The sequence below is a fragment of the Panthera onca genome, chromosome A1 (genome assembly GCF_046562875.1).
Source record: "Panthera onca isolate mPanOnc1 chromosome A1, mPanOnc1 haplotype 2, whole genome shotgun sequence".
Lineage (NCBI taxonomy): Eukaryota > Metazoa > Chordata > Mammalia > Carnivora > Felidae > Panthera > Panthera onca.
In genome coordinates this window covers 234,948,585-234,971,020 of record NC_138339.1, presented here as the reverse complement: position 1 = coordinate 234,971,020, position 22,436 = coordinate 234,948,585, and the positions used below count along the sequence as shown (strand labels likewise).

The following is a 22,436-nucleotide window of genomic DNA, read 5'->3' as shown; positions in this document are numbered from 1 at the left end:
ATGTGATACCTGGCTAACGAGTATTTTTATTAGAAGCATGAAGTTTAAATTGCCCAGAACTATTTTAATACACTTGAGCTTACACGCTTCCAAAATGTTTACCCATGACCACATTCTTAGGTAAGCTGCCATGCACTCATTCTCATTTAGGAGAAATTCGTTAGTTGCTTTGTAGAAATAATATAAAACTCAAGGCCACTGGGCACAGGAACCCGTCTCCTTCTATCTAACCGTATCTCTTATACTTTACCAGTCAGCACACAATACGTTCACCAATTCCAGAATGATTTCATTTCCTTATTATAATCCCAGGTAGGCAGTTAAATGGAAATAAAAAGTAATAAGAAATTTCTGTATACAAATGAGTCTTGATTAAAAAAAAAAAAAAACCCAACTAAACTAAGTTTTTGTGAACCAAATTGTATTTACATTTTCATCCACATTTAGTGGAATCGAACATCTCCTTGACTTGCTGCTTTTCCATGCAGAGGAGGGAGTCAAGGAACAAAGTTTCAGAAACAGAAAGGTGCAAAGGTCAAGATGCTACGTCGATCTATTTGTGTTAAAAACCCCCGAATACGTGGAGATACCCATAGCCGTATCTGGAGGCTCCCAGACGACTCTCACGCTCTGACAGTGGCTAAGCAACCCACGCTACCCCTCGTGGGATCATCTGGTCTTTTGGTGCGGGGCTGGATGGAGCAGCCCCAGACCACAGCGGGCCAGCCGTTGGGGGACAGTGGGGCTCACTGTGTCACAGCTGTGACTCAGAACAAGCCACACCCCGGTGCCTGGTGAGACCGAACTCGCATGCCAGTGGCTGATGCTTAAAGGCCGGCTTTTCACATGTGAACTTTGACAGGGGGAGGAGAGCCATTCATCTAATGAAGAATTTATGAATGAGGTAAAGGCCCTTGAAAAAGCAGTTTTGCGTTGCTAACATCACTTCTACCCCAGTGCCACACGCAGAAAGACTCACGGAATCATCCCCAAGTGTCGCCATACGGTGTTCTCAAATAGTGGTCAAGTCCCATGAGCTAGGCTCGTGGAAATACTGAAAACTTGCTGAGTAATTCTTGAACACCGATGAGTTTCATCCATTAAAAACATGCCCAGTGTCTGGGGGCATTAGGATACTCAGATCATTTCACCCTGAAATGATTTTGTGAATGAGCCAAAACTGGCAGTTTCAATGTAGTGGGTCAGATTCGTTTTCCCTTGGCCTAGGTGTAGATTTCCAGCCCACTGGCCCAGCCTCCCTGTTCCTAGCCTACTTCTTGGTGGCACCCTTGTCCCCCAGCCCAGAAGATAACTCCGAGGGCTGTTACAGAGGTTGATGAGCCCTGATTGCTCTGTGTTGGGAGAAGGAGGGAGGAAGGAGGGGAGGGGTGGATTGAGGACCATCCTGAAACAGAGCATATGTTCATCCCCCAGGACCCGCAGATGTGTTCCCTGTGTATTTGGGGACCTGTATATCTGGGGTGAATCCTAGCGGAGCGGGGCTTGCCCCTTAGTTGTCTCCCTATCATCCTAGCCCCGTGAGCCCATGAGATAAAAGTTCAAGTTGGGGGCCCAGCATATTCAATAATAATGAACAGTGCAAATTTCAACATTCTTTTTTTACTGTCTCCGGCAAAACGCTAAACGTTTTCTCATTTCTTGTTTAAATTAAAATTCCACAGTCTCTGCTTTGAACTGCAGTATGTTATCACTACTGAGTCCCGGGACTCGGCTTGATGTAATTAAGGTATTATGTGTTAAAACCTGTGTGGCTAAGTTCTCTTGTTTACTTTGGGGAAAAGGAATGACAGGCACATACACAGTGTCTTAGGACTAATACTCCATTATAGATTAACTTGGAGTGTTAGGGGATGACTGGGCGTTATCTTAACAGACTTCTTCCCTTGGAGGTGGAGGGTGGGAGGAAGAATGCGATTTCACTGCAACAGCTTGCGTCTTCAGAATGTTCCCGTTATGCTGTTTTCTCTTCCTTGCAGAGATGCTCCGTTTTTGTTCTTGGTCTGTCTTTGAGTCCTGGCACTTAGCAGGGTCTCCACATCTGTTTACACTGAAACTAATGAAAAGCTTTTTGTAATACAGAAACCTGCCCTATATTGCTAAGCAATGAGCCCTTTTTCTTTTTAGTTGTATCCCCCCCCCCCCCCCCCCCCGGTTTCATACCTGTGTCTAGTCAAATGGCCTTTTCCTTCAGCGGTACCGTTTCCAACCAGTAGCTCTGTGTTTAGTCTCAATTTCAGGAAGATCCTGAGATCAGCTGCTTGTTTGAATGTTGTAAGGTATTCTTAGTTTAATCAGAAAAAGAGGGCAGGCGGTTCTTCCTGCAGTTCGAGGGGGGTGACCTGACCAGGCTAAGGTTTAAACTGTGGTGCAGAGGCCAGCTTATTTCCGTTGCTACATCAGTTGCTTTACGCCATGGAGACCCACATAGATGGGCCCTGAGGGTAAGTCTCTGCAAGAGAACAGTGGAAAAGCTGTGCCTGGATATTTGTATTATCCCTAAATTTCAGGTCCAGAGTTTGGCTTGAAGAGCATGAATTCCAGCATTATAAACCCCATTCCCGGGGCACCTGGGTGGCCTGGGTGGCTCAGTCGGTTAAGCATCTGACTTCAGCTCATAGTCATGATCTCACGGTCCATGAGTTCAAACCCCACGTCGGGCTCTGTGCTGACAGCTCAGAGCCTGGAGCCTGCTTTGGATTCTGTGTGTGCCTCTCTCTGCCCCCCGCCCCACCCTCTACCCCCTGACACCCGCCGCTCACACTCTGTCTCTATCTCTCAAAATTAAATAAACATACATACATACATACATACATCCCATTCCTGCTGTGACAGTGGCTCTTTTGACGCTAAAAAGAGAACAAACTACTCACCCGGGGTCTGTGATCCCAGTAGGGGCCAGGGCTAAGGGATCCGCATACATCCACTAGGGTAAGGATTTAAAGCATCTTCTGGGTTCTTAGGTTCTGCAGTGAAACCCTTTGGAGATGGACCCGTGAATATCCACGGACCCCGGTCCTTGGTCTGAAAGGCTGGGCCCTCAGCCAGATTCTCGGGCTTTCAGCAGCAGGCAGTGTTCCTTGGCGGATGTGGGCTAACTTCTGAGGCTCACGGTCCAAGTGTGTTCTGGGGGACTTGGGATGCTTCCCGGTGTATGAAAGTGGAGCCCCGGCCACGCACCGGGACTGTGACTGTTCCACGACGTCCGGAGCTGCAGCCTCGGCGTCCAAGGGCATCCAGATGTGGCCCCAAAAGGGAGCAGCCAGGCTTTAACGCTGTATAAAGTTCCTATGTCATGCGCTTTTTGTCTTTTCCTTCCGACACAGGGCCAAGCATACCTGCAAGAAAACGTTGCTGGAGGAGGTGCAGGAGCTGGAAACGAAGGCCAGAGTGATGGGGAAAGCGATGCTTCGGGACAGTAACGGGAAGAGGTGGGCCAGCGCCGGCCAAGAGCGTGGGGGGCGCCAGTTCTCCCAGCCCTGCTCCCTGCTTTTCCATCCCACCTTGCTTTTCCTCTCCTCAGTTTTCCATGAGAGCATGGCATGCTCAGTTTGAGCCGTTTTGGGGATTCTCGAAGAATATAGTCACAGGCAGATTTAAATCGCATTTTCTCAGTGGCCACGTGAGATGCGGCCTGTCCCCAGGTAAAGCTGGGGGTTTTCACGGGGTCTGGGCATGGCCAAAACAGCCCACGTGCAGAAAACAGAAATAGCAGCGATACTATCCCAAGGTGGAAAAGGCCTGTTTCAGTCTTGTTACCAAAGCTAGGCCTTTTGATGTTAGGCCCAATTATTATTCTCAATGATGAGTATCTACCATGAAGGTTTGCATGCCGAGTAATGTGTGTTTTTCATGTAAATCTTGTTACGGTTCATGGCAAGTGTACCTGGGGCCTTTCGTTGTGCTTTTACCGAATTGTGATTTTCTACTGGTGTTGAGAAAGTATCATGTGACGTATGGGCGAGTTCACAGGAACAAATGCTATCGTTCCCTCTCCTTATTTCCCGTGGGACATCGGCCCCCTCTTTCCCGTACCTAAAAGTTGGGCATGTGAACAGCTTTTGATTAATCCTGTACGTCACAGTGTTATTAGATTGCATTTAGTTAAAGCCCGCGTACTACCAAAGGAAGCTGACCTGGACCCAAGAACAACTTAGTATTGCTGTCTTAGACATATGGAATGTCTGGAAAACTCGGAGTACCACTCTCCTATACGTGGGTTTAAGGAAATCTGTAGCTCACTGCCAGGAAAACCGAAATCTGCAAGCTGAAGACGTCTAGAGATTCCTACTGTGTGTCTTAATGTTTCAATTCTGTTCGATCCTACCATCTTCCAAAGCAATGAAGACAAAAGCATTTTCTTTTTTAACCCAGAGTTTGAGAACTATTAGGAATATAACTTCAAATAACTTCAGATACTTCAGGGAAGGAGTTGTAGAGCGTGTAGTTCAAGTTGTGGTTTTTGTGTTTGTTCATGACATTTTTTTTTAACAAGTGAGGCCATTGGCATTCATTATATGGCAGCTGTGCCAGTCGCTGTAAAAAATAATCTGTCAACAAGACAAAAATCCCTGTCTTCAATAAGCTGAAAGCCATGACTGGGTGGGGACAGCGGCCGGGCTTGAAGCAGATCTGTATAGAAGGGTTACACACGGCAGCACATGGCTAAGGCCTGCTCTGTCCGTTAGATACTTTAGGTCCAGTGCTTAGCACCTACTAGATTTTCAAGGGCCTACAAAATTCTTTGAGACCTGGAAAAAAACAAAACAAAAACGTTCCTAGGCTCTAAAAATAGGGAGAAGCCTCGGCAAATTGAAATTAATAAGGGTTTAAAACTCTACAAAAGGCAGATCAGTCTTAATAACTGTTAGATGTAATACGCATGCTGAGTTTTAGCGTCTTTGAAAACAACTCACAGGGCCTCCTAGATCCCAAGCATGCTCGCATATACCCAGTGACTGCTGAGAGATCATAGGTAATTCCTAAGTAAAATGAGAATTTCAAAGCAAAATTCTAAAAACTCTTCTGCAGCATTTGACAGGAACACCTTGCGCCCGACGTGGCATAAGAATGCGCTTCACCGTGTTTGATCCAACGTGGGGCCGGGGTCTCGTTCTGGCCCGTGAGGTTAAAACAGGCCTGGACATGGGGTCGGTAGCCTGGAGGGCGTTCAGAGGAGGCGACAACCCGGGAGGTCATCTGGCGTGGGAGATGAAGGGCTTCACGTTGGAGATGGGATGGGAAACAGGGCTTGGAGGAGGCGGGCAGATGGAAATACTGAGTGTGTGTTTCCAGCAGAGGGAGCAGCCCGTGCAGAGGCACTGGTAGGATTGTGTGCCCGTGTGCATCCCACGGAGATCTGGAGCCTGCGTGTGAATTCTGGCTCAGCTGTTTGCTGCTTAGCCGCGTGACCTTGGACAAGATATTTTACATAGTGAGATGGTCTCTTCGTCTGTAACCGAAGACCATTATTTGGGAGAAGGTGGGTTGGGACTTAACGAAACAATGCGGACCACACGGCAGGTCGCCTGACCCGTGCCAGGAGCACAGTGTCCCCGCTGCTGGTCTTTAGTTTGGCTGGAGAGCTGTGATGTTGAAGGCGGATGCGGGCTGTGAGCCCATCCCTCCTTACGGTTCGTAAAAAGAATGTCATTGTTAAAATTCACGTGTCCTGTTCAAAATGCACTTCTCAAGGTTCAAATGAGTGTCCGAAAGTAATTAGAGTTTAAATGGGGCTTCCTACCTTCTGCACCTTCAAATCTGTTTTCTGATCACTCTGTAAACGTGACGATTGTGTGGCTGGAGTGATTGCGCAAGAACGTGAGTGTGCACCCCCGCTCCGTGGCTCCGGTTCCCTTGGGCTCTCGTCGCGGTGTGTTGCCTCACTTTTGTGTTCCTAGCAGAAGATCATTCGGGGATGCCCCGCCTCCCATCATCCTCAGACCACCCCCCACCCCCGCCCCTGACCCACCACCATTTGTTTTTCCTCCCTCCTAATTGCTCCCAGATTTTCTGGGTGGTCCATTTGCAAACTAGATAGTGGCTACGGGCTGTTCTGATTTTGTCCTGCCTGGTCTCACAACTTTTCGTTCATCGCCTTTGTTTGCTCCTTTCACACCTGCCTGGATTCCTGTGCACCTCTGGTGCAGGGAGGCGTGGGGGCGGGTCAGCCCGGGAAGGGGTGGGGGAGGTTTCTTCCGCTCGGCCCTTCCTTGTAAAGACTTAGAGACGCCGTCGTTGAGAGATCCTGAGTACTCTTCTCACATCCCCGTTTCTCATTCCCCGCCCCCCATCTAATATTTCACTTCACTGGTGCATCTGTCTTTGGCTGTTAGTCTGGCGCGTCGTAGAAGCTCTGTAAATATTTGTTGACCGCCTGGAAATGTGAAAGCCCTGCGAGTTGATGGTTGGGCGGGGAGAGTGAGCCTGCGCTATCCGTGCGGACCTCCCAGTCCCTGTTGTGTGGGCTTATGTGGAACGTGGCCCCAGAGAGATGCTGAGAGAGACATAGGTGGCCACTCGGCCCTTAGTGAGGGGCGCTTTTATCTCATGGCTTAAGAATGGAGCTAACAGAGTCACACGTAGGACCTTAGCCTATGCATGCGCGGATGACAGCCCCCAGCCCATCCTGCTCGCCAGGTGTCCTCAACACCCCTAACCACGGGAGAGCTCGGAACGCCTTCCCTAGGGCCTCTTCAGGACATCCTGCCAAGTCATAAAAGCCAGGTCCAAGTCGCTGGCAAATATCGTAGCAGTTTTTCTCAGGAATGTAACTCACAAGAAATGGAGCAAAAATGTTTATGCATTAATCTTGAGAAGCCCTCTTGTGCCAAATTTGCAAGTATAATTTTGAAACGGTAGCTAGGGATTCTGTGTCCCTAGTGCTCTTTAGCCATTCAATAAAATACTTTTAACTTACCGTTTGACTGATCTTGTCGAAGCCCCAAACTTCACACTCTTGGTAAACATGAAAATGTCATTAGCATGCTTCCACACTCCTGCATTAGTAAATCTTGACTTCTGAAATGAACCTGTGTCGTTGATGCATAGTTAAACCTGTCCTCATGACTTAGAGAAAACAGGCTGATAAAAAGATGACATCTGAGAATGAGATATCCAGAAAGTGCAGGGCAGTAAGAAAATGCCTACAGTGGTGAGCAGAAGTGTCTTGATTTTGTTTTGTCCTTCCCCGATGAAACATTTTTCTTGACGTATTGTTTGCATACCTCCCAAATACCAGACGCTTGTTAATATTTGCATTGTTAAGAATACCTTTCCCCAAACCATCTTCCCCAGAAATCTTTACCAAGATATCACCCCCCCTGTTCGGTGTGCAGGGTCTGTTATGCATTTTGGGACTTTGCTACAGGGAATAAAAAGGAAAATAAATGAGCTACAGGGAAGAATTCCTTCTTTCAGTGTTTTGGTAGTATTTTCTCTCTCTTTATTCCTGAAGTGTAACTCACGCAGTTTTTGTTTTTCTCTGGTGGAAGAAAATCTTCTAGTGGCCACTTACCATTACAAATAGAATTGTTCAAAATGCCTAAGATGTCACGTACGGGGGACAAACCTTTTTCCCCCTTACCTTGTTTTTCTTTCTTGGTACAAGGTAGGGGGTGTTCTGATGTTTTCGGTATGAGGGCAGTCAAGAAGAAAGGGGAATATATTTGGTGAAAACATCCAGTTTTCCAGTTATTTAATCTGAATAAACAACAAGGAGACCCTTTTGTTGTACAACTTCTTTCTCCGCATCACAGTTGGTGGGAGGGGGTAGGATAAGGCCCTGTGCCGACTTTCTCCAGTTTCAAGGTCAAGGAGTTCTGGTTGCTGCCCTTGGCTTCCCCCAGCAAGTCGGTGGGATTCTCTTTCACTTAAGTGCTTCCCTGAAATATACTTCACTCTGTGCCCTGGTGAAGGTAGCCGGTGACTGGTCTTTGCCTCATGGTGAGCGATCAGAGTCTCTTGTTTGGTTTTATGTCCTCGTGAATGCTGATACATGGGCGCTGTGACCCCGGGGCTGAGCCAGCACACCCAGGGTAATCTAGACAGCCTGTCTGCCTCTTGGGAATTCAGGAGGGAAACGTGATTCACTCCCGTGTGTGGGTGCCACAGCCTGTGCTCACACAGCTTCCGTTTCATCAAGGGCTACCTCTAGGCAGATAGGCGGGGCGCTGGGCCAAGCCAGCCATCTGGGAATCCTAATGGAATGTTATCAGTGGAAAAATAGAGGCCGGAGCCTGAAACACATCAGCAAGATTTTCAAACACACCAAAGTTTATTTCTCCAGCCATCGTTCACCTGGTGCTCTTTTAAAAACCAACCATATTAAAAAACAAAAACTCCCCAATACATTTTGAGGTGAGTACTCAATTCAAAAAATATCTACTCCATGGGGCGCCTGGGTAGCTCAGTTGGTTGAGTGTCTTCCTTCAGCTCAGGTCATGATCTCGTGTTCGCGAGTTCAAGTCCCGCACTGGCCGCAGTGCTCTCTCTCAGATCTCACTGCTTCCGATCCTCTGTCCCCCCCCTCTCTGCCCCTCTCCCGCTTGCATCCTCTCTCTCTCTCAAAAATAACAAACGTTAAAAAAAATAAATCAATATCCACTTCGAGCTCTAGACAGAAATCCTTTGATGTGTAAAATAATATTTAAAAGCTGTTTGGTGTAAATACACCTCCCAGTCACAATTGTACAGCTGCTGAGTCAAAAGTGAGTGTAAGCGAGCCTCAAAATGTGAGATACACCAGCTTGATTGTATATTATTTCCCCAATATAGACTTTATGTCATTTTAGGAAAAATGTTTTTTCCTCCTAGTATTGGCTGCCGGCAGCACCTGACTCTGTCTTCCCTTTGTTTCCCTTTCCCACACTTTTCCTCTCCCTAAAGTATCTATTAGTTTTTTATTAGCTAAAAGGATAGGAAATTATGGCATCATTTTAGCAAACCTCTCCAGGCCAGGTGGCAAATGTCTGCTTCCAACACCTGGTTACGATTTCTTTCACTTCCAGCTGCATTTTTTCCATCACTGTGTCATGAAGCAGAGGAAAGAGTAGCGCACAGAGATAGACAGACCTGAGTTGGGCTCTAAGTCCCCCCCCCCCCACCTCACTTAGCTGTGTGACCTTGGCTGGGTTAATAACTTCTCTGAACTTTAGCTTTCTCATCATAAAGTTACTTTGAGGTTTAAATGAAATAATACAGATTAAATCTATAGCATATGGAGACGTTCAAAAAGTGTTAATACCCATGTTGCCTCCTAACGTAGAAGCTGAATAACAAAGTTTCACTGGCCATTTTAACACATGTGGGTTTTTTTTCAGAGCTCTTAGAGTGTGAGTCCAGCAGATTCTCTGGCTTGCGTCCTCGGGGTACGCCGCCCTTCCTCCCAACCCCCCACCAGGCTGGGGCAGAGGGCAGGGCTCCAGCTGAGCCCCAGGCGCATCAGAGCTGTGTGAGCAAGCCATCATGAGTTTTGGGTCAAGGACACCGGGAGGGGGAGAGAGTTCACAACCCTGACGGTTTCCCTCCCGAGTCAGCCTTGCATTTCTGCTTTTACTGACTCTACTTTGCAAAGAAGAGGGGTGCTCCCAGCCAGGCTGTGTCCCAAACCCAGACTGTCTGTCCGCAGCACGTCTGTGCCTGAACTGGCCGTCTCCCCTGAGAACCAGCCCATCCCTCAGAGTTCCCTGCCCCCATCGAGGACGAGTTGCCCCAATACCTCAGATACCCTCTCTGCGTCATCCCGTCCCCTCTTTGCTGTCACGCGCGGCCGGGCTCCGGGGCTTGTAAACAGACCACCACTCCGCCACCTGAGCCAATCCCCTGTTTCCGAGGCCAGTGGCGCCTTTGGTGCCCTGTCCCCCTGACCGGTCCCCCTGCTGTGGTGCCTGCCCGGCTCGCTCCAGCCTCCACGGAGCCAAGACTGTTTCCTGCCGCTCCCTGGTCTAGAACCTTCCCTATTAGCTGTCCAACTGAGTGCAGGACAGGGACATACACTGATTTCCGCCTCCTCTCCCTCTTTACCGGCGTGGGTCTTAGCCTCCTGCCTCCCCTTGCCCTCCCAAGCTTCCCCTCCCCAAGTTTGGCCACGCTCCTCTGCAGCCCGTGCTGCCCGTGGCCCTTTCTTTTCTTTTCTTCTCTCTTCTGTTCTTTATTCTCAGGTTCGTTAACATACAGTGTAGCCTTGGCCTCGGGAGTAGAGTCCCGTGATTCATCGCTTACATGCAACACCCAGTGCTCATCCCAACAGGTGCCCTCCTCAGTGCCCATCAGCCACGTTCCCCTCCCCCCTCTGCATCAACCCTCAGTTTGTTCTCTGTGTTTGAGAGTCTCTTATGGTTTGCCTCCCTCTCTGTTTGTATCTGATTTCCCCTTCCCTTCCCATAGGTTCATCTGTTAAGTTTCTCAGATTCCACATGAGTGAAATCACGTGATATCTGTCTTCCTCTGACTTATTTTGCTCAGCATAATACCCTCCAGTTCCATCCATGTTCTTGCAAATGGCAAGGTGCCATTCTTTTTCATCGCCGAGTAGTATTCCTTCGTGTATCTGGACCACATCTTTATTCATCAGTTGATGGACATTTAGGCTCTTTCCATAATTTGGCTATTGTTGAAAGCACTGCCATAAACATTGGGGTGTGTGCGCCCCTTTGATTCAGCACTCCCGTATCCTTTAGATAAGTTCCTAGTGGTGCAATTGTTAGATCATAGGCCCCGTGGGCCTTCTCTGTTGGCTGGTTTTAGGCAAGGATGTCCACACTGGGCGGAGCTCTGGGCGCTCAGGGACAAATGAGGCAGACCCTTGTCCTGGAGGGACCCGCAGCCCTGAGGACAAACGTTTCTGCCTCCAGACACACTCTGACATCACTGAGTTGTCTCTACTTTCTCGCCACTATGATAATGTCAGCTTGGGCCACCTCTAACGCATTCGTTTTGAAAGTGTTTTCAGTTATTCAGATATTCAACATATATGGCAATTAGTGCAAAGAACCCCCCACCCAGTTCTCGCTGCCCAGGTCGAGCGCTTACCAAGATTTTGCCAACACCGCTTCATCTAGCTCCTTTTGGGCCCCATTTTTGTTTCGCTGACGCATACAAAGCAAGTCCTAGATATCACATCTCACCCTTACTTCACGATGCAGCTCTAAATATCACACCATACATTTTCACGTGTATTATCGTTAATACGTTTATACTTGCTTATGCTGTTACCTGTAAACACTGTAACTCCAACGCCTGTTATCACATCTAAGAAATTAACGCTAATCCGTTGGTATCGGTTGATACCCCGTCCACAAACAGATTTTCTGGATCCTGCCAGGCCTCCCTTTTTGGGGATTTGTTAGGTTTGTATGAGGGTCGAGGCAAGGGACCCAGGTAACCTTAGGTTGCTGTGTTTTCAAGTTTCTTTTTGTCTCCAGAAGCCCCCTGCCCTTCCTTGTTTTTCATGCCATGGGCTTAACAGAACGTCTGCCCCATTTTCTTTTTCTCACGACGGTTGTCACCACATGCTGGAAATGAGTTTGCTCCTATCCGAAGAGGTGGCCCAGCCTCAAGGAGATGGGGTCGCCTTCCCACCACACACCAGTGTCACCCAAGCAGAGTCAGAGACCAGACCCTCATCTTCGACTCCAGGCCTCCTTCCACAAAGCCAAGGTTTTGAGAGCCACCCAAGTGCATCCATTTCTAATTACATCTCATTCGGAGTGCCCGGAAAGCAGTGGAGCCCCCAGAGAGCAGGAGGGGTGGCCGCCTGGGAGCAGGCATCCGATCGATCGGAGGCCAGAGGCCTTGGGGGGGAAGGTCAAAGTCTGCGCTCCAAGGAAGCTAGAAAATAATAGTCGAATGCTGGCGTCTTTTCCATCCCTAAATGCAGAAGGAACATGGAACAGACATGGAGACCGCCCTCCTCTAAAGGAATACGGAAGCCAGTCTGTCCACATCAGAGCAAATAAAAACAGAGGAGTTCACAAAAGCTGTCAGCTGTTGTGATCCGATTCAGAAAAGAGAAGCCTTATTGAGGAAGGTGATTTCCAGCCAGAATCACCTTAATGGAGACGAGGATGGTCTATAAAAGAAATCAGTTGGGTGGATTTAATCCTGTGTAGGGAAGAACCCTGGGCAAGGCCTGAAGCAGCAAACGTGTCAGTTGAGACAACAGGGAGAGCTGCTCAGAACAATCGGAGAGTCCACTGCACCCCCAGGCAAGGCCGGTGGAGTCTGCAGCCTTGCTGACAAATAGCACAGGTGAGGAAATGCATTCTAGAACAAAGGGAGTAAAAGGTCCAGGAAATTACAGAAAGGCTCACTGGATTACCCAAATGGGGATTTCTGGTGACTGCATCCTGGGCACAGGAAAGAGAGGATGAGGAAACTCAACTCGTAAGGAAGTAAAACACCTAATTAGCATTTACCTAATGCCTAAGCTGCCTGTGTCAACTAAAAATAATTGGTTCTCTGTTATTTTACGGACGGGAACTCCCAAGTGCCTTTGTTGTTGTTGTTGTTGTTGTTGTTGCTGCTGCTGTTGTTGTTGTTATGGACAGGTGTTCAATAATTTAAGAAAACTTTCATAAATACCTTTTGTCATTTGTTATGAAGCAAGAAAAGGACTTCTTGTTCCCTTTAAGTGGCACGTTAGCTGTGCTAGAAATGGGCGTGTAATGCCTGAAGTTCCAAAACCTCCCACAAAAGACCACCAGAGTCGTAAGTCAAAGCCAAGCGGCAAGGGTCGTTTATTGCAGGTTCGAACCTGGTCCTCTGCACACTCGTCGCCGGTGACACAAGAGGCCACGAATAGGGTTGGTATAGCGTTTTTATAGACAGAGACAAATAGCACAGGGGAGGTTTTTACTTGTGGCGAGAGGAAGAAAGGGGGAAGGGGGTAGGTGAGGAATGTGCTAAGCAAGCAGGTTTACAGAAGCGAGAAATGCCGGTTAGTTTGTATACAATCACTCATTCCATTACATATCAGACTACATTTAGGAAGTTTTACAGCCCATTCTACAGTGGGTTACAATCAGGAAAGGTCTCACAATGCTCATAGTAAACAGCAAGCAAAACAAACTTCTCAGCAATTGTATTTTTTATCAAACATCCATAATAAGCAGAAAAGAGAACCTAGCTTTAAACTAAGGCGGGGCTGTCATTTGGATTCAAAGCTGTTCCTTTCAGGCGCAGCAGCTGAGCCACTGTAGTCAAAGTGTTGCAGAATCTTTATGCGATTTGTGCAAGAGGACGAAGAAACCCTTGTCTCCCTGTGTTGCAGGGAGTGAGTTGATGGATAGGGAGGCAGGTTAGTGTCAGTCCGTGGTTTGCTAGGAACACGTCCCCAGAATCTAGTTCCAGGATGAGTTAAGAAAATTTATTTTTCCGACCGCAACTTAAGTTAGTTTAATGTCCTCTTTTCAACAATCATTTTTACTCGAGAAGTTAACGTTCAGTAAATAGTGCTGGTGGTTCATCACATCCCCTGTAAAGCAGGACAAAATATTCTAATCCTTTTTTTTTTTTTTTTTGCAAGTCAGTTTTATTTAACCCATTTGAACAATAGAAACAGGAGGTAAATTTAAAGAAAAAAAAATTTTTTTCATGGTGTAGGTCTTATCATTTGAATAGTGATATTTCACATTCCAAGCAGAGATTAGTTCTTCAGGAGGTTTTTAGAAGATCTTGGCTAATCACTTCTCTACTTCATTATCAGTGAGTGTCTGCTTTTTAGTTTGACTCCCTCTTCCTCCCTACCTCCAACTGTGATGGTAAAGCATTCCAGCCAGCAGAAAACAGATGACCGCAAACACCCATTCTGAAATCGAGTTACAATTTAAACATAATCCAGGAATAGCCAGATTTCTCTGCTCCTTTCTCAATGGGCCCGTCCTGACTCCTTTGGGAGACTGAGGAAAGAAGAAAAGACCTTCTGGCCCCGAAAGTACAGATGCAGAGTTGCTTTTGTAGTACATTTAAGAGAATTGTTGAATCCCCTGGATGTATCAGACTTCTGGAGGAAAAAAGAACTCAAGGGGCAGTGCTGGACTTTTTTTTTTTAATTTTTCTTTCTTTCTTTCTTTCTTTCTTTCTTTCTTTCTTTCTTTTCTTTCTTTTCTTTCTTTCTCTTTCTTTCTTTCTTTCTTTCTTTTCTTTCTTTCTTTTCTTTCTTTCTTTTCTTTCTTTCTTTCTTTCTTTCTTTCTTTCTTTCTTTTCTTTCTTTCTTTCTTTTCTTTCTTTTCTTTCTTTCATTTTTGCACCCGACGCTACTCTGAACATGCACACCCAAGTCCCAGGTGTGGTCCTTGTTGTACGGCACAGTAGTTTGGCATCTCTGTGCCTGGAACCTGGAAAGCCACTTAAGGGCCATTTGGTCACCAGGTCATTAGGTGATTGTGACATCACTGACCTTGTAGTAGACGACTCAGAATTTGTAAAAGTTATCGCTCAGAGATGATCATCGTCGTGGGAATTGTTGCATTTAGCAATAGATGTGTTGAACTTTTGGAGAGATTTCTCTAGTAATAAAAGCAGGGGGGGGAATGGATGTGTCTCTGCTAGTGAACAGAAGAGTAAATCCTTCTGGAGGCCAGGACACGGGAATGACTGCTTATTTAAGAGCCTTGGTGGTTTAGCCATCCAGTTAGTTGCAATTATGTCTTCCCTAACAAGGCAGTGATAATACGGTTATTCAGTGTTTATTCTCTTGCCCTAGCAATTAGGATCGGCTCAAGGCACCTTAGGTGGTGGTAATTGGGAATTCACACTTGCTAATGAGTAAACACGTTGGCTTCATAGCAAATAGAATCACTGATTGGCTTAATACGGGGCAAGTCACTTACTCATCATGCAACAGACATTTATTGAAAACCGAGGATGTGCCATGCCAGGGTGTGGCATAGGATGAAACAGACAGGTCCCCACCGTGTTAGAGCTTACATCCCAGTGAGGGTCACACGCAGCGAACAACAAACAGCGAATAAACTCGAGATTCAGTAGTGACTGGTGTGAGGAACGTGGAACAGATTGTCACGGGGAATGAATGGGTTTACGCGTCAGGAAAGTCTCTCAAGATGTCACTTAGAGACCTAAATAAAACACACAGCCAACCCAACGAAGATCTGGGGAAGCAGCATCCCAGACGGTGCAGAGTGTTGGTGGTCTGGCCGGGGCCTGTAAAATTCAGGGCAAAGTCACCTAAGAGGCAGCAGAGAGATTTGCAGGGAATGATAACGGACCAGGATTTCAGCCAGCAGGAGCCATGGAAATGGCTCAAGCAAGAGAAATGCGTGACTCGATATTGGGAGATACACGATCGCCATGCCATTTTAAAGCCACAGTAGAACAAATATATATATACATACATAAGATATGTAAATGTAAAATAGTATATAAAATACAGATAAATAATATATATATAATATATATATGTAAAAGTGAAAGTAAAAAAATAAGAAAGTATTTTGGTATGAATTTATTGTAACAGTTAAAATTAACACATTTGTTTTAAGGCCAATTAGTAGTAACGGTGAGAAGATTTTTAAAATGACAGAAATTTAAAATAAGTTTTATGGAGGACAGATGTCTTATCTTATTTTTTTTTGTCTACTTTCTTTTGGGTTCTATTGAGAAAAGCCCTGATGTACAAAGAGTAGTTGCCATTCACAGTTAACCATGGGAATCTCAGACTATGTTTCCTTTTTTTGTTGTTCTTGATTATATTTAATGTAATGATATATTTGCTTAATATGTAAAGTAATATAAGTAATATATAAATATATTATTAAATAATTGTGTAATCATTTTTATAAATATTAAATATAAGCATAAATAATATAGAAATAATTTATGTCAATAATATGTTTGCCTACATTTCTTATATACGTATATCATATAAAGAGGCTGCTGATGGTTTACATAAGCACTACACTTCTCTAAACTAGCCTCATCTGATAAAGTGATTGTTCTCTTGTTACGCGACTGACTTATGCAGACAAGAATATGGTCAAGCAATGAACTTGGGACAGAATAGGCTAATTGCCAGTATTGTTTTAGCCATAATGGACACATAATGCTTTTTTTAAAATACCAATATACAATTACAACCTTTCTAATACGTGACCTGTTTATAAGACTGAATGTAAGAAACTTTAATCTGAGATCTTTATAGAAGCAACTTAATTTGAAAACATTTGCAGCGTTTAATATTAAGGTCTGGTGTGTCTTACATGAAATATTTATAGGTTCTTATTTTATATTCTTAATTTTTTTTTACGTTTCTTTTTGAGAGAGAGAGAGCACAAGCAGGGGAGGGGAAAACAGAGAGAGAGAGAGAGAGAGAGAGAGAAACCCAAGCAGTCTCCTGCATTGTCCGTGCAGAGCCTGATGCAGGGCTTGAACTCATGAATCGTGAGATCATGACCTGAGCCGAAACCAAGCATCAGACACTCAACTGACTGAGCCACCCAGGCACCCCACGTTCTTATTTTAAATGTTTTTACAAATATTCAATGTATAGAGAATGCAACTTATATGCTAGTGGTTGAAGGGTAGTAAACAGTACTATAACCTTAAAAGCACTTATTATCCCTGTGTTTCAATTGAGTCACAATGTCCAAAAGCATATGTTCAAAAAATTTGAAGGCTTTGGTAAGAATATACCAAAGAGGGCACGTGGGTGACTCAGTTGGTTGAGCGTCCGACTTCAGCTCAGGTCAGGATCTCACAGTTTGTGGGTTCAACCCCGTATTGGGCTCTGTGCTGACAGTTCAGAGCCTGGAGCCTGCTTCAGATTCTGTGTTTCCTTCTCTCTCTGCCCCTCCCCCACTCACACTTTGTCTCACTCTGTTTCTCAAAAATAAATAAATGTAAAAAAAATTTTTTTTAAAGAATATACACTTTAGAGAAAGTAAAACACGCATAACTATTTTAATATCACTTACATATCTAGTTGAGGCATATAAAATGAATGGCTTAAATTTTTTTTGGTATTTAAATTAAAAAATATAATTTAAGCAAGAGTTTTACATACACTCATTTAATTCATTGATAAATATAACCTTTCATCACCACTGAAATAAAAAATTTTCAATTCTGCTGCACATTTTTTTCCAGTTTGTCACAAATAGTTAAGATTCCAGATGGAAAAAATGTTAGATAGTCTAGGTATTTCTAGATTGATAGTTGTTTATTTTTTTTTTTTTAAGTTATTTATTCATTTTGAGAGAAAAAAAAAGATCCCAAGCAGGCTCCACACTGATAGTGCAGAGCCCGACTGGGAGCTCTGTCTCACGAACCCTGAGCTGGGACCAGAGCCGAAATCGAGTTGGACGCTCAACCGACTGAGCCACCCAGATGGCCCCCATGGTTGTTTTGTTCATTAAAGCATTGGTATGTCACCCAGACCTTTTGTCATCCTGGCTATATCCTACCTGTTCAGAAAGCATTTGCTTTTCTGAAAAGACCCGAGGGCAGGAACTTGCTGAAGGCGCTTTTGTCACATGTAGACATGCCCATTGTCCACGCTCACACATCTGTTGAAAACTGAAGACACAGCCAAGTTGCCACAGGCTGGAGACAGAGCCCTTTGCCTGCTTCCCAGGTGACACAGTGTCTCTCACCAGGTGCAGAAGATCAAAGACACTTAGAGCGCTCAGAGCACAGGGGCGTCGGACGGGATTGTGAGCGAGCTGCTCCCTACCATGTTACTGGACAAATTGGTTGTATTCTTTGACCGGACGTCTACAGATCTTCTCTATGCGGGAGCGTTGGAGACATGTTGGCTTCCGGAAGTAAAACCCAAGTGAGCTTTTTGTTCGATAACCCAGAGAAATGCTGCAGCCACAGGTTTCTGCTCCATTTCGGCCCCTGCTCCTTTGTGTCCACAGACCACACGGGCCTGGGTCAACCGGCTGAAGACCACGTTGCTACTGTTCCTCAAAGCTTTTCACGTTAGTTTCTTCGGTACGTGGAAATGAAAATACATGCATAGCCTCGACAACCATTGATTTGTATGTGTTCTCTTTTGTTGAGGAATGTCTAGGGGAAGAGTGCACCGTGTCTCATTCTGGATAAAGAATTTTCCTGAGGATCTTCAGGGACTTTTTTTCCATTAAGCCCAGCAGACATCCTCATTTATGTACGTCAGATGCTCGGTTCTTATTGTTCCTTAGGTGACTTTTTCTTCTTCTTCCTTTTTATGTAGTATTCTCCGAGGACATAACCACACCATTCCACCAAGTTTACTTCATTGTTCTGTCACTGCTGGATTCCTTGCATTAATTTCTTTCTCGAACACGCCAGCTTATACTTAAACCGCGCATAGATCTCCCGTTTTCTGACTTTAGTTCTTTTATAGCTCTGTTGGAACATGTCCAACGTATGACATCATTAGAAATGCTGCGTAGGCTCTGAGATGGACCTTCTGTTTATCGCCTTGATTTTCTGTGCTGCCATTCACATGTGTATATCGTGTGTGTGTGTGTGTGTGTGTGTGTGCGCGCACAGCACGTCTCATCTGCTACCATTTGCAACAACAAAAGAACATCTACCATTTACAAGAACAACAACAACAAAAATGAAGTTACAACAAAAGAAAAACCTGATCATTGAATTTATAGTCGATTTTTGTCGTTTGTTCTCCCCAGACTGTGTCCACCCATCTGTGAGCAGGACAGGACATGATGGCACCTCTCATTTTTTCCTTCTATAAGCCATTACCCATTCACATCCAATCTCTTCCAAACATTTTGCACAAAAATGCCGACAAGTAGTTTCATGGCTTTTTTTAATGTCTGTGAGTGGGTATATCCTGTTGTTGAAGGTCACGTTATAAGAGTAGATTTCTCTGACGGAACCTTGTCTTCTCAGAACCTTCTTTGATAGAACCTCCTTCTAGTCTTCAGGGGTCAGCCTGGATAAAAGTGCAGCTTCTGGTAACTTTCCACACCCGGTTTCTCGTACATGTTCGCTCACTCAGAGATGCCAATATTGTCATCCTTTGTGGTGATGCTAATCCAGGCAAGAGCACATATTGAGCCGTGCGTTTTGCCAGAGATCATGCTAGGTGATGAAGAAACAGGAAAAGAGTAAAGTGATGATGTCAGATGGGCAGGTAGAGAATGGGAATACAGTGTGAAAAGTGTTTTAAGAGGGTATTGGAGAGACCCAGAGAGCCCAGTGCAAGTTAGAATTTGTTAGCAGGGGGCAAAGCAGGGGAAGGGGATTTTGGCTGTAGAGAAAAACTCTGCAGAGTTCTCCGGGCACAATGAAAAGGTTAGTGTGATGGGCCAGGAGTCCACGTGGTGGTGAAAGTTTAGGTTGGATAAGTAGGTAGGGGCCAAATTACATGACCTATGATGAGGCTGGGGTTTTATTCTATAAGCCACAGGGAGCCATTAAAAGCCTCACTAATTAGAAATAGCTGTAGAATGAGGGGCGCCTGGGTGGCTCAGTCGGTTAAGCATCCGACTTCGGCTCAGGTCATGATCTCACGGTTCGTGGGTTCCAGCCCCGCGTCAAGCTCTGTGCTGACAGCTCAGAGCCTGGAGCCTGTTTCGGATTCTGTATCTCCCTCTCTCCCTGCTCCTCCCCTGCTTGTGCTCTCTCTCTCTCTCTCAAAAATAAACAAACATCCAAAAAAATTTAGATATAGCTATAGGCTGAGATCTCATGAGTGGTGAATATTAAACAGAATCACTCGGCCTTTCTTCACCAAGATCTCTACAGTTTGCCCATGCAAAAGCAAGTGTAGATGTCTCCAGAATGTCTCTGTCATGCAAGGTTGTACTAGGACATGCCTATTTAATCCCCTGCTCTAAAACGATTTACGTTATAGGAAGGTTTTCTTACAGTGGTTTCACACCCTTTCTGAGGAGAGAGAAAAATTGTAGGTTACTACCTGCTTGACACATAAGCAGTAAGCAACCAAATATGCAAACGTAGGGTAATGCCCCCTTGGGCTGACCTCCAGCCCTGGGGACTTCATGACTCTCCTAATGTGAAGAATGCAGTTTCTCACATAAAGCCTAATGGGTAGCTATTCATGTAACACATATGTTACACGTCCATAGAACATATATATTACATGGTCATATACATGTTATACGTTCATATGACATTATGTCCCATGTTCATATGACATACACGTTCTACGTTCATATGACGTAACAGTTATAAATAATTTATGCTGATTACAAGAATAGACAAAATGGTAAAACCTAGATTACTGTTATGAATTATATCCAAAAACTATACCTATATCCCAAAACAATAACTATATGCAAAAATAACTGCTAGGTGTACCTCAGGGTCACGAGGCCAAGAATAAATAGCCAAGTCCCATCTCCTCTTCTTCATACTTTTTCAACTTACTCTCCCTGTCGCTCTCCCAGGCATACATTCTTGGTTCCTCAAAGTCTGTCCTTGGGCCAGTGGCTTGTCATTGTTTTGGAACAAGAAATCTTGTATCAGTAGAGACTGCCTCCAGTTGCAAATGACAGAGGCCCCCGTTCAAACCACCTTCCAGGTCTTGAGAAGTCCCGGCTGGTACAATTTGAACATCCCGCTGGAGGGCAGTCATGGCTGATGGATCCCTGGCCAGGAATGTCACCAGGACCCAGAGTCTTTCCACTTTGCTCTAATACTTCATACTAAGTCTGCTCCAGCCCCTGACATGATCACAGGGAGATCATCCCACATGAACCTTGTTCACAACCATTGAAAGGAGAGTTTGCCCCTGACAAACAGTTCACGAGTTTCTGTTTTTCTGGAAGGGGCCATCCTGCACCAATCCCTACAGTCAGGGAAATGCCATGGTGGATGCTTGAGGTCTGGATTACCAGCATCCATCCGTGTAGGAATGTAGGAGTGCTCCTCAACAAGGGAGGAAAGAAAAGGATGTTGGTGGGGATGTTACATGCAACTTACATACATACATACATTACAGGCCTCTGAGAATCTGATGAAAGCATGTCTTGTCTCTCTACATGTCAATTTTGCATTAGATTTTTAGGGGATTCACTCACCTCCTAAAGACGGTCATTCTTTATCTCAGAGAAATTACATCACTTCCAGAGCAGAGACGCATGTTTCTCTTAGATTTTCGCATTCTCCTGTACTCTGTATCCATTCTGGAAGTGTACCGTCTAACACTGGAGGTCAACTGTGGTTTTTATTTGCTGTTTCATAATTTTTACGGATGACCCGGAGACGGGTCAAGTAATAAGATGTGAGCGATTAATTGCAAACATCCCATTCGTTCTTTAAACCCATAACCCAAGGTTTTTTTCCATTGGGAAAGAAAAGGAAAATGTGTTCTCCCTGCCCTGTGCCCCACCTGTTTTATTTTCTACCACATCTTTCCTAATGCTATCCCAACATCAGCTTAAATGAATCTTTCCACAGACTGGTAGGAACCAAGAGTAAGGTAATCGGCCAGACCTGTCAGAACAGCCTCACGCTGTGGGATCCCGGTGAGCCTTTTCAGTGAGAACTCTTCTCCAAACTGGAAAACATGAGCAAGCCGTGCTGTGGACAGCCATCTTATTTTGAAATTTGAAAAGAAAGGGTTTGCCAGGAACACCAGGCAGGTTTCGCAGCTCTTCTGCCTGGAAGAAGCCGAGGACCTGACCTCTGGAGAGCCCCTTGTGCATTGTCTGTCCGTGTGCTTATCAGTAAACCCTGCTTTAAAAGTAATAAAAGAAGACCCTGGCAAAGTTTGCATGGTGCTGCCTCACTCCCCGTGTTCGCCTTGAAGACCCTTCTTTAAAGAAGAGACCAGAGAGGATTTGACGGATTGCCAAGCCCATCCGTGGCCACCGGCCAAGTGGAGTTGGGGGGTCGTATTTCCCAGCTCTCTGCAGCCCAGGCCGTGGGTCTGGTTGTCAATCTGGACAGCCGTCAAATGGCACCAGATAACTAAATGTTCATTTTCCTTTTCTGTTTACCTTAACGATCAGCTCAAAAGTTTTTTAAAAGGCAGCTGTGGTATGGTTCCTGCTTGTTCCACACAGAATTGTTCTGCAGGTGTGGCCTCAACTTGAACAATTTTTGCACACTTGTTCTCAAATGGCTGATTTGAAAACCCACTGTTTGCAGTCACTTCCTGCTGAAGAGTATGGGTTAATTTTTTTTTTTTTTTTTTTTTTGATGAAGCAGACATTTTTTTCAAGAACTACTTTAAGATACTTAGCCTGACTACTTGGGCCACAGGAAACAAAGTTGTTAGTGTCCATACAGGATTATGGAAAATGGGATTCTAGTTCCAAATCCAAAGCAACTCAGCTGGTTGATGGAGACCTGACACAGGTTAGTGACCGAGGAGGGCCCAGCGGAAGCCCCTGCACGTCCAGCCCTGGCTAAGTGTGGGCCTCAGCCTCAGAGGGCAATGTTGACCGCCTGTCCTGCGGTGTCCTGTGACTTAGATGCCG

General features: G+C 45.4%; 1 protein-coding gene across 4 annotated transcripts in view; it reads left to right on the top strand.

The window, feature by feature from the left end:
• Positions 1–22,436, top strand: part of ATP8A2 (ATPase phospholipid transporting 8A2) — a 598,035-nt gene that overhangs the window by 544,170 nt on the left and 31,429 nt on the right. For all 4 annotated transcript variants that reach the window (XM_078445879.2, XM_078445975.2, XM_078445933.2 and 1 more), the window contains one exon: positions 3,345–3,449. In XM_078445879.2, coding sequence (XP_078302005.2) covers positions 3,345–3,449 — 105 coding nt within the window. The remainder of the gene's footprint in view (positions 1–3,344; positions 3,450–22,436) is intronic.